General features: G+C 37.9%; 1 protein-coding gene across 1 annotated transcript in view; it reads left to right on the forward strand.

The window, feature by feature from the left end:
* Nucleotides 1-18,228, forward strand: part of SMARCA1 (SNF2 related chromatin remodeling ATPase 1) — a 45,023-nt gene that overhangs the window by 6,731 nt on the left and 20,064 nt on the right. The window contains exons 2-16 of the mRNA XM_034435016.3: nucleotides 40-126; nucleotides 4,141-4,307; nucleotides 5,195-5,295; nucleotides 5,382-5,482; nucleotides 6,560-6,739; nucleotides 7,712-7,867; nucleotides 8,625-8,756; nucleotides 9,162-9,230; nucleotides 11,742-11,851; nucleotides 13,533-13,759; nucleotides 14,423-14,544; nucleotides 15,397-15,549; nucleotides 15,746-15,878; nucleotides 17,039-17,187; nucleotides 17,402-17,521. Of these exons, the coding sequence (XP_034290907.2) occupies nucleotides 40-126; nucleotides 4,141-4,307; nucleotides 5,195-5,295; nucleotides 5,382-5,482; nucleotides 6,560-6,739; nucleotides 7,712-7,867; nucleotides 8,625-8,756; nucleotides 9,162-9,230; nucleotides 11,742-11,851; nucleotides 13,533-13,759; nucleotides 14,423-14,544; nucleotides 15,397-15,549; nucleotides 15,746-15,878; nucleotides 17,039-17,187; nucleotides 17,402-17,521 (2,007 nt within the window). The remainder of the gene's footprint in view (nucleotides 1-39; nucleotides 127-4,140; nucleotides 4,308-5,194; nucleotides 5,296-5,381; nucleotides 5,483-6,559; nucleotides 6,740-7,711; nucleotides 7,868-8,624; nucleotides 8,757-9,161; nucleotides 9,231-11,741; nucleotides 11,852-13,532; nucleotides 13,760-14,422; nucleotides 14,545-15,396; nucleotides 15,550-15,745; nucleotides 15,879-17,038; nucleotides 17,188-17,401; nucleotides 17,522-18,228) is intronic.

Consider the following 18,228-nt stretch of genomic DNA (forward strand, 5'->3'; position numbering starts at 1 on the left):
AAATATATTGTGATTGAAGAATTTTCATTTTATTTGCAGAAAAATGATCCTCCATTTCAACTCAAACTTCCTCCAAAGGCAACTAAATCTGAAAAAGAAATTGATCCGGAATATGAAGAGAAGATGGTAAATTTGTTACTTGGATTTTTTGCCTGTGGTGTCTTTTGTTAAATTTAATTGTGCTGATAAGAAGTCCCTGTATCTACCTTTAAAACGATCTAACTGATTGTTCCATTCAATGATAATTGAGCTAAAAAAAAAATGGTCATGCCTCTTCCTGTGATATTATCCCCTTAACAGGTGACTTCTTCCTTCCCTCCCTCCAGAAGGTTGGGAGGCTGAATTGTACCCTTTGTTCCTCAGATGTTGCCTAGTCCTACTCTGGATGTACCTGCTTGCTGTGTACACTCAAGACCCTTTAGCTTCAGGCCTCACTGTGCTTGTCAGGGAGATCTCCCAGTGTGGTCATTTATACAAGCTGAGGAGGACAAAGGGCATTAAGCTGCCTTGGTGGAAATCAGGTTGTTATTGTCTTTGATGAGTTAGAAGTCTTTTTTTTTTTTTAAAGAGTCCATTTGTTTCCCAGCTTGAAAAAGTTAACTGTAAATTGATTTACAACTTGATATCTCTCCTTGCCTCCAACAGCCAGTTACTGTTAGTCTTGCAACACATAATTACAGGTTTGATTTTAAACTTTCGGTGCCAAAGGCTAATGTTTTAGAATCCAGGCGGCATTTCCTGAGCGAGTTTGTCATTTGGTTCTGCAATGATTTTTCTCTACAGCTTAAGAATAAAATCTTTTTCTCGATGAGTAGCTTGGGAAAAACAGTTTAGTGTATTGTGTCTCGAGGTAGCAGAAAGTATTATGGCCCTTTTTTTTTTGGTACAGTACAACCATAGAATAAAAGCAATAATAATGTAGTGCAGCCAGTCATAAAATCTCAATATAAAACATGGAGCCTGTAGGCTAAAAGGCACATAAGATATAATAACAGCATCACTTTAATAAGTTAAAAAAACCCAGGTTCGCAAGGGCACATCCCCCATTGATACATTAGTGATTTATAAATAAATTTGGCATGACATGTTAGAAAAGCTGCACCTCTGAACTGTTTCTTCTAAATATCTATTAGAGGTAGAGTATCTTCCATTGCTTTCCTATTATCTTCCTTTATATAGCACTGGGTTCATAAATTTATATGAACTATATTTTGGAATAAGATACAATATTCAAAGGTAATAAAACAATCACACAATACAGAATAGCATTACTACAGTATGTGAATCCATTCAGTTCCTGGGTTGTTTTGTGCTATTTTTTCTGCTAATTGAAATAAGAGCACAAAAGTAATCAGATCTCAGAATTTTGCATTCAGATTTAAGATCATAATCTGAACTTTTATTCATTTTATTGTATTACCGGGGTGTGTTGTTCCTATTTATTATCACGGTATTATTTTATTATTAGTACATTGCCTAAGACTTTAGGGCTGAAATAATAGAAAATCCCATAAGTAAATAGTTCTGCATAATGCACAGCCATAATGTGGTTTGTTTTTCCCTACCCTGATGATGAATCCACCCTTTATCTAGGAAACCTATATGGCCATCCATCTTATATATCATAGCTCTGGCTCATAAAAAAAAAGTTTTACTACAATAGTCGTTCCTGACTATAGGGGGCAGTGCTCGCCTCTGTTTCAAGGCCATTGAGCCAGCGCTGTCCGAAGACATTTCCGTAGTCATGTTGCCAGCATGATGTCACAGAACACTGTTACCTTCCCCCAAATTGGTACTTATCTATCTACTTGCATGCTTGCATGCTTTCAAACTGCTAGGTTGTGAGGAGCTAAAGGGAAGGACAGAAGCTCACCCCGTCGCATGGCACCGGGTCTCGAACTTGGGCTGCCAGCTTTCCAGCTGGCTCATAGTAACAATAAAAATTATAAAACCCCCAAGATCCAAAAGTCCAGCACCTGGTGCCCGAAAGCGGTACTCCTCACTGATAATAACAATCGCCATGCTTCAGCCTCATCTGACTCCAGTACTTGGAGAACATGAAAACTTCAGCTGCCATATTTTGCGTAGGGCAAAATTCATAAACTTATATCAGAAGTACATGGGATGGATAAAATAGCTGAACCTGCTGTCTAGTTGCTTTATGCTGAACAGCTTCAAACTACATTTCTGTGTGTTTTTTCTTGAACCTCAGTGGTTTTATATTTGAAATTTATTTGAGATTAATGGCTGTTCCTAATTGCTGGAATGTTACTTGGTAAAGAGCAGAAGAAAATCAAAAAAGTTTTCAAATAAAAATGGAAGTAAAGGCAAATATACATGTTCCAGGATAATGTTGCAAGATCCAATCTGGGTTGGTCCCTGGGTCCCATTGAATTCAATGTGTTTTATAAATACAAAGGACTAAGATTGGATTATATTTGCTGGACCTTACAGATTATTTTATGTTTGGAAGTTACTGCAATTAGCTTTGAAAATCCTTGATTCTCCTATAGTTTTTGAAAAGGAGAAAAGTATAACAAGTAAATAAATTTCAATGTAACAAGTAAATAAGAAGAGACTGGACAGTCACTTGTTTGAGATGGTATAGGTTGTCCTGCTTGAACAGGGGGCTGGACTAGAAGACCTCCAAGGTTACTTCCAGCTCTATTCTATTCAAATAGTGAATAATCAGATATTTTTGAACATTTTGAACCTAACAGGCTGAATATAAAGTTTAGAAGAATAAACAAATTATGTATATGTAAAATGGTGTTTTTTTCCTATGGGATTTATCAAAAAGTTGTGGATTATGTTGCCCTCATGTGGTAAAATTGTATATTGCCTCTAGTATTTATTTCATAGTTCTATATTGTTCAACCACATAAGCAGTGTTTCTGAAATATTGGTTTAGATCCAGACTAATATTTGAAATTAAAATAATAAATTATCATGATTAAATGATAATTAAATAAATTCTGTTGTTTAGAATTTGGATCAATGTAAATTTTACTGAAAATGGATGCTGAATTGTTGAATTTTCCCCAGGTAAGAGTAAGAATGTATATGTATGATTATTGATTTAGTCTGGATCCAGACTTAATATTTTGCTGAAAATATCAGAGCTGTGTTTTAAACTTGGAAATCTCATATTCATTAAATCTGGATGATACAGGATACAATCTGTGTAACACTCATCTTATATTGAATAATATAGATGTCTTTATTCTGTGCTGCTTTAAGTTCTTTTACAAAGTTATGGTTCTGATTTATTGTTCTGGAACTTCACCATGTTGGAAGTGTTTTGCTAGACAATACTCCACAATTCTTGCATAAAATGTTCTAGTGAGGCAAGGAGGAGACATTAGTATTCAGTATTCAGATTGTCCTGAAATCAGAATATCCTTGCAATCTGATCATAGTTCAGGATATTTGCAGAGTTCCAGAGCTGTCCTCTTTCCATAGCCCTTGGAATTGCTGAACAGGTTCCTCGTTCACATTGTCAGGAATCAATATTAACGTAGTTATTCCATTCAGTGTGATGCCCAGGTTGTCCTAATCAGAGGATGTCATTCAGTCAAAATTTAATCCGTGCCTGTTTCAGCAATCTTTGTCATGAAAAAAAGGTGCATTAGAGCCTCGGTACCTTCCAGGGATCTTGGATTAAACTCACATCACCGTCATCATGCATGGCTACTAGCTATTCTTCCTTTGTAGAAATTGAAGTTAAATATATCCAGGTTGATTTCAGGTTGGCAAAAGTTATAAATAAAAATGCTTATAGCCTACTTGTGAGCTGGGTGGAGATTCCAGTCTTAGTTATCTTTTTGATATCATTGTCTATATTTTAGACTCTTCCTTCCTGACAAATAACAGTTGGGCTAGAAGGAGCAATCAAGGCGCTTACTGTCTGACTGCATATTTTTCTTAATCTCTATATTGAACTGGACTCCTAAGTCTCTTACTGAACTCATTCTTAATTCTTCAGAGGTTTGCAGTGAAGAAGTTTGGAAGAGAGTTTGTAATTTTAATTGGGAAGAGTCAAACATCCTCCCCCCCCCATCCCCACCCCAATGTATGAGTTCAGGGTTGCTTTCTTAAATCACACCTTATCTTATTTTGCTTTTCTTGTGTGGGCTGTAGAAAACCGACCGAGCCAAGCGATTTGAATTCCTGCTAAAGCAGACCGAACTTTTTGCCCACTTTATTCAACCTGCAGCCCAGAAGTCACCAACCTCTCCCCTCAAAGTGAAACTGGGACGACCACGGGTAAAGAAGGACGAAAAGCAGAGCTTGCTTTCGGCAGGAGAGTATGCATTGTTTTTAAACTATTTTTGAAGTTATGTTGAAATTATATTTGCATCTTAAAACATATTGTATGTAGGTAGAGCGTGTCAAATTTTTCAGCTTTCAATTTCCAAACATTAGTAGGGATGCTCAAAAGCTCATGCCTTGTGGATTGTAAAGATATTTTGGTCACTTTAATGTAATTTACATGTGCTTGGTAAGTAACTACATAAATATCAGAACTTTTTAACATTTTATTTGTTTCATACAGGAAGTCCTTGACTTACAAACACAATTGAGCCCAACATCTCTGTTGCTAAGTGAGACAGTCGTTAAGTGAATTTTGCCCCATTTTACTACCTTTCTTGCCACAGTGCTTAGTGAATCACTGCAGTTGTTAAGATAGCAATAAGGTTGTTAAGTGAATATTTGCTGGTCAGAAGGTCGCAAAAGATGGAACACTGCAACCATCATTAATATGAGCCAGTTGCCAAGTGTCTGAATTTTGATCAGGTGACCATGGGGCTGCTGCAATGGTCATAAGTGTGCAAACTGGTCATGTCACATTTTTCAGTGTAACTAACTTTGAATGATCCCTAAACAAAGTGCTGTAAGTCGAAGACTATCTGTATGAATGAGAAGAACTGACCTCAGTCTCAAGAGATGTTTGCATCCAGCTCAGCCTTGTATTTCAGGTGAAGTTGGAAGGTTAATAACAAGGGTGGCATGGGACATGGGTGACATGAAGATGGAATGGAATGGAATGGAACAGAATGGAATGGAACGGGACGGGACAGGACAGGACAGGACAGGACGGAATAGGCATCGGCATAAGAAAAGATCAGAACACTTTATTTGGGGAATTTGTCCCCAAAGCAGAAGCACATGTGTTGGGTTTTCTTTTTTTTAGCTATCGCCACAGGAGGACAGAACAAGAGGAAGACGAGGAGCTGCTTTCGGAAAGCCGGAAAACCTCAAATGTGTGCATCCGATTTGAGGAATCTCCTTCTTGTGAGTGTACCAATTAGTCATCTCTGCTTTCATAGATACATCAACTAAATTACAGAATAACAAAGGGACGCTTTATGTTTCTGCAGATGTTAAAGGAGGAACATTGCGGGACTATCAAGTTAGGGGGTTGAACTGGATGATCTCCTTGTATGAAAATGGCGTAAATGGCATCTTGGCAGATGAAATGGTAAAGAAACTCACCTTTGTGGATGTGGTTTGAGATATGGGGGAAAAAACCCAAGAGCTGTAAGTTTGTTAGTTTTCCTGTCAAGACTCCAAGCTCTTAAAAAGATTTAATAAAATAGCAATTTTGGCTATCATGCACTTTTTCATATCCCGGTGTGGGAGGAGACACATTTCTTTATGAGTTGTCTAGGACCCTCTTTTATGACTAACACATTTTATTAAAAGGTATTTGCGAGCTGCAACTCACTTTATCAGATGCATAGAGTGACTAGACCCTAAATTTAAATCCTACATCGACCTACCCAATCTACATATCTTATAACAAAACATGTTTAGCCAGAAAAGTTACCACAAACTCCTTCTAATTTCATACCCCATTGTAATGGGTCTGGCATTTATTAGCTCATGGGTTGTTGACAATCTGAGTCCAGTTTTCCACATTCTTTTCATGATTTCCAACAAACCATATATAGCAAGACAGGCAAAATGTAATTTTTTTGTGGTTCAAGCAGGATGAGGGTCTTTTTATGTTTTTTGTGCCCTTTTCTATCATATTTTGTAGGTCCCATTCCCTCCCTCTCTCTCTCTCTCTCTCTCTCTTTTTTTAAAAAACCCAGATAGTGGGAGTTTTGGGCGATCGTGACTATAGCATTATATTTTAATGCAACGTATCATTTTTTGCATGCAAAAATTTAACCAAGCAGCAGATATCCCAAGGAGTCATGAATATAAAGCGAAGGAAGGAATACATAATGCATAACAATAATACGAACTACAACTAAAATATTCAGTTGCAGCGTGGCTCAGAGTGAATTGTAATTAAACATTTCATTCTGCGTAATATTTCTTATGAATTACAGAGGATCGTTCTCAAGAAGTTATTTTATTGTCTGGAAACAAATGCTAATCAGAATAGTAATTTGTATATCGCAATATATTGAAATTATGGCTGATTTAGACTCCATAGATCATACTGTGATCATAAGCTTCCTTTATGCATGATTATGGATGGAGATTATTTCAGAACTGTTAAAAAGAGATGCGTAACATTTAAATACTGTTTTTAAAACTGTTGTAGGGTCTAGGAAAGACATTACAGACAATTGCGTTGCTGGGCTATCTGAAGCATTATCGAAACATTCCCGGTCCACATATGGTTCTGGTGCCCAAATCAACTTTGCATAACTGGATGAATGAATTTAAACGTTGGGTTCCATCATTACGAGCAGTTTGCCTTATTGGAGACAAGGATGCCAGAGTAAGTGTCACTCTTAGTCAGTCAGTCAGTTGGAGATTTACTCTGTAAGTCAGAATGTAATGTTCCCAGAATTCTTTATTTGCAACTTCTGCAATTTCGAGACAATATGTGGACTTCGATTCCCAGAATTCTCTAGCCAGCATGCTGGCTGGGGAATTCTGGGAGTTGAAGTCCATATGTCTTAATGTTGCCAAGGTAGAGAAACTTTGTTTCAGAGTATAAAATGATTCATTGATTATTGTAAAAGTATTGCAGTTTAAACTTTTAAAAAAGACTTTTTATGAATAGCATTAAAGCAGAGGTGAAAAGTAAAGTCCCAATGTTGTGTCTCTAAGAGCTGAGGTGGTGCAGTGGTTAGAGTGCTAGCTGCAGTTCAGTTCAAATCTCACCAGGCTCAAGGTTGACTCAGCCTTCCATCCTTCCTAGGTGGGTAAAATGAAAGCACTATGAAGCAGTATATAAGTCTAAGTGCTATTGCTATTGGTCTCTGAAATCTTTGGTATAACACCTGGGAGTTGCAGACATTAAAACCAGCATATAATTTTTAATATGTATGGCTTGATAGTAATGCTCACTATACTCAGCTTTATTTAGGTGTAAATTACATATTTTGTATTGGATTCATCCAGTGTTTTGAGTACAGGCATGCTTTTGAAAGGTTAAGTTTACTGTTTGCTAGGAAGATACTGTTTCTCCTGTTTTAAGAGGAAAAAACTTTGTTTTAACATCACTGCTAGTATCCTTTGAAGAACAGACATCCTCCTTTCCCCTATGCAGGAAGTTATGCACTTTTCATATTATTTAATAGCTCTTTACTAATGTAAATGATCTAAATGTGTTAATTCTAAAGTTCATATTTCTGTTTCTTCTTCCTGCCCGTTTTCTCTGAAATGGCATTGCTAAATGGCCATTGTTTCAACACTGTAAGCTGCCTCTATTGGAGAGTTTGTTTTATGTCTATTTTTCATACAGGCTGCTTTTATCCGTGATGTTATGATGCCTGGAGAGTGGGATGTGTGTGTGACCTCCTACGAAATGGTCATTAAAGAAAAGTCGGTTTTCAAAAAATTTAACTGGAGGTATCTGGTGATCGATGAAGCTCATCGGATAAAAAATGAAAAATCCAAGGTAAGTTTTAATTTTATTTGGTAAGCACTGAGGAACAATACCTGGAGGGAAGGTAAGTTTTTTGAACAAAACGAAAAATTTTTGATATATAAAACTTTCAGCTTGCTTGGACTGGTTGAGCAATCCAATCAATGAAGTGATATCTAAGAAGGAATAGAAGATGAATGGAACAGCATCTTTACAATTTCAGGACCTTGGAGAGTTCATAGAAGAAACTTCACAAGTTGGGTTACCTTTTGGTAAAGATTTTTTGCCCCAGCACCAGTCTGTGTTCAGTTGTGACTTTCACAGATTTTGAACAACTGGGTGGCCCTTTTGATCTACCCCTGCTTCCTGTTGACTGTGAACCATGATGCCATGAACTTTCCTGAGACTGCAGCCTTGTGCATAAAGTAGCAAAAACTCCGGAAGAGTCATCCTTGACAATGGAAAACTTATCTATTCAGTTTGAAAAGGCTCAATATGTCTTCTTTTGAGTTAGAATGATCTGGAGTTCATCCTAGTTGGATGAACACTTTTGAAAGTCTTTCTGGCCTTTTGATGTGGGGTATGTGACATTGTTTTATTAAGTTCTTTCTAGCACACAAAATACGTTTTAGAGTAAGATTTCACCCAATGTATTCAATTTGTCTGTAAGAGAATTTTAAGAAATCATAATAGACCAGAGCTTTCGTTTTCCAAATCTCAGAGTTAGTATTAATAAAAATGTATTTTTGTAATATATTGGCAATAAAATCTCTTCATGTTTTTTTGTTAGTTATCAGAAATTGTCCGTGAATTCAAGACAACAAATCGCTTGCTCTTAACAGGAACCCCTTTACAGAATAATCTTCATGAACTGTGGGCATTGCTCAATTTCCTTTTACCAGATGTCTTTAATTCTGCAGAGGTGAGACTGGGATTGACATTGAAGTCTTTCAATTGCATAAATTACATGTTTTATAGCAAACTAATTTTTAACGTTATATCACCGCAATTGCTTTTACATTTTACTACTATGGCTTGCATTTACATATAGCAAAATATGCTTGTACCCTAACTTTACAATTGTTTAGGTTCCTCCCTTTTTCCAACTGCTATTGGTGATGTATATTTGTGGCACAACCATGATTTCAGAGCAAAGAGTATGTTTTACATAGTATAGGATGGAAGAATTCAACATGGATATATTGATTTCCAAGCCAAATGGATGTTTCTTTCTTCGTGTCCTATAATTTCTACTTGAGCTAACCTAAGCACTGGGAAAATATGAAATTACAAACATAATAGTAAAATGAATTTTTTACATCTGCAGGACTTTGACTCGTGGTTTGATACTAAAAATTGTCTTGGTGATCAAAAACTTGTGGAAAGACTTCATGCGGTAAGTATGGTGGTATGTCTTGATAGAAGTTTATTGGCCTAGCTTCCATGCATCCCAGACTCTGCAGTGCATGGTTGAGACGGTGTGTGACTTTCAGTGCAATCATTATGGTGTTTGAATATAAACTCCTTTTCCAAGGCTCATCTCACTTCTCTTTTGGTGAAGATTTTTTTAGAAAGGACTTCAGTTGATAAATGTGCATACATTTCTAATTTATTGCTTTTTTTATTGATGTGTGATGTGCCACTCTCCTGCTTTGTATATGTTTGGGAGGATTTTTTAAATTGGTAAATATTTATTACAAAAGGCATGGGCCATATGACTTGCTTATAGTTTTTCAGAAATGCACGTTTTAAAACAAATAACATTCAAATCTATATATGTCTATATGAGAAGTGTAAAATAAGAGTTAGGTAGAGCAGCGTTTTTAAACCTTTTCACAGACTGTACCACTTTTAGGATATGGCAATATTCGAGTACCACCAGTTGTCTAACAAGGTGTCAAATCCTTGATGACCAAAAAAAAAAAGGAAAAAAGTGATAAAGTACAGGTAGTCATCAACTTATAACAGTTTGCTTAGTGACTGTTCGAAGTTACAACCGCACTGAAAAAAGTGACTTATGACCATTTTTCACACTTATGACCATTGCAGCATCCCCAGTGTCATGTGATTTATATTCGGATGTTTGGCAACTGATTCATATTTATGATAGCAATAGCATTTAGACTTATGTACTGCTTCACAGTGCTTTACGGCCCTCTCTAAGCGGTTTACAGTGTCAGCATATTTCCCACAACAATCTGGGTCCTCATTTTACTGACCTTGGAAGGATGGAAGGCAGTATTTCAGAATCATGTGATCCCCTTTTTCAACCTTCTGACAAGCAAAGTCAATGGGGGAAACCAGATTCCCTTAACAACCGTGTTACTAATTTAACAACTGCAGTGATTCACTTAACAAATGGCAAGAAAAGTCATAAAATGGGACAAACTCATTTAATAAATTTCTCACTTAGCAACATAAATTTTGGGCTCAATTGTCGTATGTTGAGGACTATCTATACACCCCCTTATCACACTTTTAATGGGAAACTTGTGCTTGTTTCTCTGACATTAATCTTTGCACTGTTCTATCCCCTTCTCTTCCTCTGCTTGTCTCAAAGAAGCCTCTCCTCTTCTCCGTCTCACTTTCCCCATCCCCATCTCTTTCCTTGACTTTTTTCTCTTTCTCTTTCCTGCCGTAACCACCTCCTTTTATATCCTCTCTTCTCTCCCCCTCCTCCTTTTCTCTTCTGATGCAGCTCCAGCTCACTCCCCAAGTCTGTGTGCTGCTCCCGGAAGTGCCGATCAGCTGGAGCTGCGTGCGCTGATCCTGGGCGCTCAGCAGAGCCCCAGCAACACCACAGCTCCAGCTGACTCTCCCACAGATCTGTGTGGTACTGCCGCTGCTTCAGTTCATCCCTCCCGCTACACTTCAACACTTTTTTTAACACTTTTTTTTTCCAGTGCTTTTCAACCCGGGGTACCCATACCACTTGCCAGGTATGCATACCACGGGTTGAAAAGCATTGATCTAGAATAATAGCAGTAGCACTTAAGACTTATATACCACTTCACAGTGCTTTACAGCCCTCTGTAAGAGGTTTACAGAGTCAGCATATTTCTCCCAACAATCTGGGTCCTCATTTTACCCGCCTCGGAAGGATAGGATGGAAGGCTGAGTCACCCTTGAGCTAGTGATAATCGAACTGCTGGCAGCTGGCAGTCAGCCGAAGTAGCCTGCAGTACTGCATTCTAACCACTGCACCACCAGAGCTCATAATGTAGCATTGTAGCATCTATAGAATTTATTGGTTTGTGTCTTCCCAGCATGGCTTTTGGAGAAATATATTTCCTTTTTTAAAAGTGAAGCATTCCATTTCCTCAATTAAAAATGAAAGGAGTTTACACAATTCCCATAATATCGGTAAAGCTGGGGATTACGGGCAATGTAGTATGGTATTTAAGGTAGATGGCAGAAGCTTCGTAGTAGTTCTTGATACAGCCAGTTGTTTTAATAACTGTTCAGAGTTAGCAACAGACTTAAATCTACTTACAAACTTGCCCTTGAAGTTATGACTGCTGCCCTACACCCCATGGTCACATGATTGCATTTTGGCAACTGGCTCACATTTACGACTGGTTGCAACATCCCACGGTTATTTGACCACAATTTGTGATATTCTTCCCCGTTTCCAGCAAATATGCCCATTCCAGAGAATGGATTCACTTAATGATCATTGGATTTGCTTAATAACTGAAGTGTTTTTCTTTACAACCAGTGTAAAAATAGTCATAAAATTGAGTCACATAGCGCCTTGACCTATGACCACAGCAAATTACAATGACAATTCCAGTCCCAGTTGTCATACGTTGAGGACTACCTGTACAGGGAGAAATGTCTGAAAAATCTGGGATGTCACTAAAATGTTCCCTATGTTTCTCTTGTTTTGTTTCCCCCCCCCCCCCAGGTTTTGAAGCCATTTCTGCTACGGCGCATAAAAGCTGAAGTGGAAAAAAGCTTGCCTCCTAAAAAAGAAGTAAAAATTTATCTGGGACTCAGCAAAATGCAGAGAGAATGGTAATTTTTAAAAATCTTATACCAAGAGAATGATACACTGATTATGTGATGAAAGCAAGGTGGACTTTATTAAAACAACAGGCAGTTGTATATATTAATGTCCCTGAAGCTCTTTTAAGCGGTCCTTAATATTTCTTCTATATTTTTCTAGGTGTATGATTGGATTGGATAAATTTTAAGTAAGCTATTTTAGCTTAAGCTATAGTTCTTTTCTCCACTTCCCACTTTAGTCTGGGATAATAATGCAGTATTAATCTACATTACAAGACTTCTGTCCTACACCAAACATTTGACATTTGCTAAATAAATGCTGAAATTCAAGTTATTATCATTAGATTAGTATTCCCCAACAAGATTCATTGGCTCTTTTTTCCTCTAGAATTCTGAGACTTGTAATACCAATAGGTTGGGAATGGAGGAGAATAGATTTTATTTTTAAAAAAGAAGTTTTACTATTGTTGCTTGGTGTTCAGAGAAACAAAAGGCAAGAATTTGACTTGAGAAAGGGGAGAACCAAAGTTTTAATCTTAATATACCTGATTGCCTGCCTTTAATGTGTTTATTTCTTAAGGCTGATGACAAACCTGAATGTAACACATTCAGAATCAAGAACCGCCATTTCCTTCATTCATGAGCAGCAGACAAATGATCTGGTCAAATGGGAAGCAGCTGATTTTGAGGCTCCCTACACAGCTGCAAAACTGGGAGAAGTTCCCTTTCTCCTATTTTTAAACTGCTTATGGGGATGAAAATGTACGTGGCCATTTTGGGATTGATAACATAGGGAATTGTGAGAGCCTCACCCACCCCGTTTAATTCCAGGATTCTCTTCTTGGTAGCCAACAGTTCCTAGAGCATTGGTGACAATTTTTATGTTGGTAGCAAGAAGAAATGGGGCAGGATGGCTTAGCGGTTAAAGACACTGAGCTTGTCAGCTAGAAAGCTGACAGCCCAGGTTCAAGACCCGAGCACTGCTTGACGGGGTGAGCACCCATTCCTGCTCCAGCTCCTGCCCACCTAGCAGTTTGAAAACATGTAAACATGAGTAGATTATTAGGTACCACCTCAATGGGAACGTAACAGCGTTCTGTGCACCTCTGGCAAATAGCCATGCTGGCCACATGACCATGGAAAATGTCTTTAGACAACTTTGGCTCCGTTGGCCAAGAAACTGAGATGAGTATTTTACCCTAGAGTCAGACATGACTGGACAGGGAAACCTTTACCTTTAGCAGGAAGAAAGGAATTTAAATCTTCACTCTCTTGCTTGTAAAGTTAGTTTAGGCTCAATCAATCCTGAGGTTGTTTGGGGCTATAACTAGCCTTTTTAATCCCCACCAGTTACTGAATTACACCGTTTCTGTGATACCCTAATTTCCCCTTGAGCTCAATTTTATATATATATGTATACTGTATATGTATCTTTTCTTTTCCAATATCCATGGCTGTTACCCTGCAGCAAATATCAAATTTGATGAGCTTGCAGAAACAGTGTAGAGTTCTCAGGTTTGAAAAACTCTTATAGAGTGTGAAAATAAAGCAAAGAAGCTTAATGCTGTACAGTAAGTCATGTACAAATGGCCAAACACGGATATAGATGACTGAGACTCTTTCCTCCTTTATACATTCAAACATTAATGTGCTGTTCCTTTATTATTAAATTATCCAATTAACCTTACAGGTATACCAAGATCCTGATGAAAGATATTGATATCTTAAATTCAGCGGGCAAAATGGACAAGATGCGGTTGTTGAACATCCTGATGCAGCTGAGGAAATGTTGTAATCACCCGTACCTGTTTGATGGTGCTGAACCAGGCCCTCCTTACACCACTGATACTCATTTAGTGACCAATAGTGGCAAAATGGTTGCCCTGGACAAATTACTATCAAAACTCAAAGAACAGGGTAAGACAGACTATCTCCTTCCCCTTCCTCCCAGTTTTGGGCTAGTGGGACCCCTTGTGGGATTTTTTTGTTGTGGTATTCTGTGGGGTTTTTCCCCCCACGACTTCTATCCTGCACAATTTCTGTATTATCTTATTTTTAATTGTCTTATATTACACATTGCCAGTATATAGGGTTTTGGTCCATTGGTTAAGACACCAGGCTAGAAAGTAAGAGACCCTGAGTTCAAGTCCCACATTAGCCATGAAAGCCAGCTGGGTGACTTTGGTCCAGGCACACTTTCTCTCTCAGCCCAACCCACCTCTCAGGGTGGTTGTGGGGAAAAGAAGAGGAGGAAGGTGTGTTGGATATATTTGCTGCCTTATTTGTAAAAATAATAAAGGCGGGATAGAGATGAATGAATGAATGAATGAGTGAGTGGAATAAAAAACATTGCCCAGTTGCGATGCAGCTGAGTAACTGCAAATTTAATACATAAATAAATGATCAATTCCAGATTCATCATGCAGTTGATGAAGATCCACCAAAGTTAGCCATTATTCCTTGGTCCTATTGATATCAGTAAACGCTCATTCCCGGACATAACTATTTAATGTAGATGCTTCTCATTATCATTAACTCAAAGGTAGTTAAAAGTGCTTCAACCACTCCTTTGTCCCTCAGGTTCCAGAGTTCTTGTTTTTAGCCAAATGACTCGCTTATTGGATATATTGGAAGACTACTGCATGTGGCGAGGTTATGAATATTGTCGCCTGGATGGGCAAACACCGCACGAGGAGAGAGAGGTGGGAATAATTTGTCTAGTCTCTTGAACGTTTATTTTGTTCTATCCTGGACACAGGCTGTGTACCAACTAACATTTTTTCACTATTTTCCTGAGTGCCAATTTGCTGTGACAGCGGTTTTATCTTCTGTCAGGCCTTATAAACAGAGATTAATTTTCCATGATTGCACGCTATGTCATTCAACTTTCTGATTTGAGTTTCAACTACAGATAGGCCTTGATTTACGACCATCATTGGAACTGGAACTTCCATCACCAAGCGATGCGGTCATTAAGGGCATTCTACCTGGTTTTATTATCTTTTTTGTTGTGGTTATTAACTGAATCCCACAAAGTTGTTAAGTGACTCCAGCTTCACCTATTGACTTTACTTTTTGGAAACCCTCTGGGAAAGTTGAAAATGGCAATCACGTGACCCTGGCACGCTGCAATCATTGTAGATACATAACGTAGATGTATGTAGATACATAATCTTGTGCAAGTTTGTAAGTGCAGGGCCAGGTCGTACATCATTTTTTCAGTACCGTCGTAACTTTGCCTGGTTGTTTAAATGAATGGTCGCAAGTCAAGGACTACCTGTATCACTTTAAGGGAAAATAAGTGAAAGGCGCATTTACAAAGAATGCCAGTGAGAATCACCTGTGCTGCTTGAAGTTCTCTGTAATTCACAGGCTGGGGATCTAGTTTGCTTGTAGAACTGCTTGGAGACGTGAAGGAAAGAGATTTGATTCCCTGTGTTTCTATCATGGCCAAAATTCTCCTTGTAACTATTTTAGAAACCAGGCAAAACAACAACAGGAAACGGTATTTTTACAGTCTCTTTAAAAAAAATATATCTTTTTTTTTTTTTTAGGAAGCAATAGATACCTTTAATGCTCCAAACAGCAGGAAATTCGTTTTTATGTTGAGTACAAGAGCCGGAGGCTTGGGGATTAATTTAGCAACAGCTGATGTTGTGATCCTCTATGATTCAGACTGGAACCCACAAGTTGATCTACAAGCGATGGTAAGTGGAGATCTTCAAGGTTTATTTCTGGGGCAGCTGTACTCTTTCATATAAGCTAACTGAAAACGAACACACATGTAAACGCTACATTTGAAGGGTTGATTAAAATAGACTAAATAGCGATACATTCACCTTTGCCTTTAAATTGGTATTCGGCATCTTTTCACTTACACCTTTATTAATTTACCCTGATTAGGATCGTGCTCATCGGATTGGTCAAAAAAAGGCTGTGCGGGTATTTCGGCTTATCACTGACAACACTGTTGAAGAGAGAATAGTAGAAAGAGCTGAGATAAAACTCAGGCTGGATTCAATTGTTATTCAGCAAGGTACGGTGTAATATATTTGTGGTATTCAGAGATAAAATTAAGAGAAGGCAGGATCTGACCTGTAGCGTTCGATAGTGAAACTAGAAAAATCTGACTTCCTTTGAGATGTTTCCCTCCTTCAACTTTAAAAGAGAATGGCAACTGGAGTGGACAAAACATGGAGGATAGAAGCCAGGAGTGTCCAACCTTGGCGACTTTTAAGACTTGAGGACTTCAGCTCCCAGCATGGCTGATTGGGGAATTCTGGGAGTTGATCCACAGGTCTTAAAGTTGCCAAGTTGGAAAAACACCCCTGATATAAGCAGTTACAGGTAGTCCTTGACTTACAAGAGCCCAACATTTCTGTTGCTAAGATGTTAAGTGAGCTTTGCCACATTTTATGACCTTTGTTGCCAGAGTTGTTAAGTGAATCACTGCAGTTGTTAAGTTAGTAACAGGATGTTGAGTGAATCTGGCTTCCCCCACTGACTTTGTTTGTCAGAATGTCGCAAAAGGTGATCATATGACCCCGGGACACTGCAATTGTCATAAATATGAGTTAGCATCTGAATTTTGATCATGTGATCATGGGGATGCTGCAATGGTTATAAGTGAAAAATGGTTATAAGTCATTTTTTTCAGTGTTGTAACTTCAAACAGTCACTAAACAGATGGTTGTAAGTTGAGGACTACTTGTAAATATTTTTTACTGAACAAAATTGCTGCATAGTTCTCTGGTGCACCAGGCAAAGGAATTTCTACCTTATTTTTAAAAAATTGTACCTAAATTACACGAGTACAGTTTTAATATGTGAATGGTTCAGTATCTGGCTTTGTTTTCTACTTTTGATGTGACTTCAGTACCAAATAAATGCTTTGCTTGATATATGCTTATAAAGCATATTGTGCTCCTGATCAATTAAAATTTAATGGTCCTGTAAAAGTTGGATAATATCATATGGTGATCTCCTCAAATTGCACATGTCAAAGTCAATCCCTTCTGTAAATCTTCGCTTTAAATTTGGCACTAAGATATGAAATATTTAAATTTCCTGTTGTACTTCCACTTTTTAATTGTAGTTTTATTAAACAACCTGCTTAGATAGGGATATGACTTTATAATTCTAGTATAGAACTCACAATGGGTTTGGAATTAAAATTCTCTGTGTTTTATGTATTAGGAAGGCTTATTGATCAGCAGTCTAACAAACTAGCAAAAGATGAAATGTTGCAAATGATCCGTCACGGAGCAACACACGTGTTCGCTTCCAAAGACAGTGAACTGACTGATGAAGACATTACCACTATTTTAGAAAGAGGTGAAAAAAAGGTGAGATAATGTGGAACATAAATCACTGTGCCTTGTTCATTTTTTCTGCTATCTGTAATAAATATCAGCTCTGAACTGACCAGAAAAAAAATATGTTAGCTTAGCTAACTTTTCATACAGAATGATTAAAATCAGCCATAGTATTTATATACATGAAAAAGACATTTCTAAAAATACGTTCTCTTTCTTTTTTGGTACTTGTGACTTTCTTTAGACAGCTGAAATGAATGAACGTTTGCAAAAAATGGGTGAAAGCTCCCTTCGGAACTTCACAATGGACACTGAAATGAGTTTGTACAATTTTGAAGGGGAAGATTACAGAGGGAAGCAAAAGGTATATTTTTCATATACATGGGGCATTGCAGCTGCATGAATTGCATTACAGAGAATGACTTTTGATTTCAGTAGGATCATAAACATATTAAAATAAGCTCTGGATGTTGCTGGGGTGAAGTTCTAGGCTCTCGTTATTGGCTCCCCCCCCGAATTTAGGTTGGCGTGTACTTGTGACTGGAAAGTCTATTGTCCTCTGGATGTTGCCTGAGATGCAAAGTTGAAGCCAATGCAATCTTTGGTTGCATTAACAGAGGGATAGAATCAGGCTCATGTGACATGTTAGTGCTGCTTTATAAAGCCTTAGTAAGACCACACCGAGAATGCTGCATCCAGTTTTGGTCACAATATCATAAAAAAGATGTCGAGACTCTGGAAACTCTGCAGAGAAGGGCAACGAAGGAGATTAGTGGGCTGGAGGCATATGAAGAACAGTTGCAGAAGTTGGGTATGTCTAATCTAGTAAAAAGAAGGACTAGAGGTGACATGATAGCATTGCTCCAATATTTTAGGGCTGCCACAAAGAAGATAGAGTCAGCTTATTTTCCAAAGCACCAGAAGGCAAGACAAGAAACAATGGATGGAAACTAATTGACTTCTCCTAGAACTAAGGAGAAACTGAGAACAATCAGCCAGTGGAATGCTTTGCCTTCAGAAGTTATAGGTGCTCCATCACTGGAGGTTTTTAAGAAATTGGACAGCCACTTG

The sequence above is a fragment of the Pantherophis guttatus genome, chromosome 12 (assembly GCF_059756535.1).
Source record: "Pantherophis guttatus breed Tessera chromosome 12, ASM5975653v1, whole genome shotgun sequence".
Taxonomy (NCBI): domain Eukaryota; kingdom Metazoa; phylum Chordata; class Lepidosauria; order Squamata; family Colubridae; genus Pantherophis; species Pantherophis guttatus.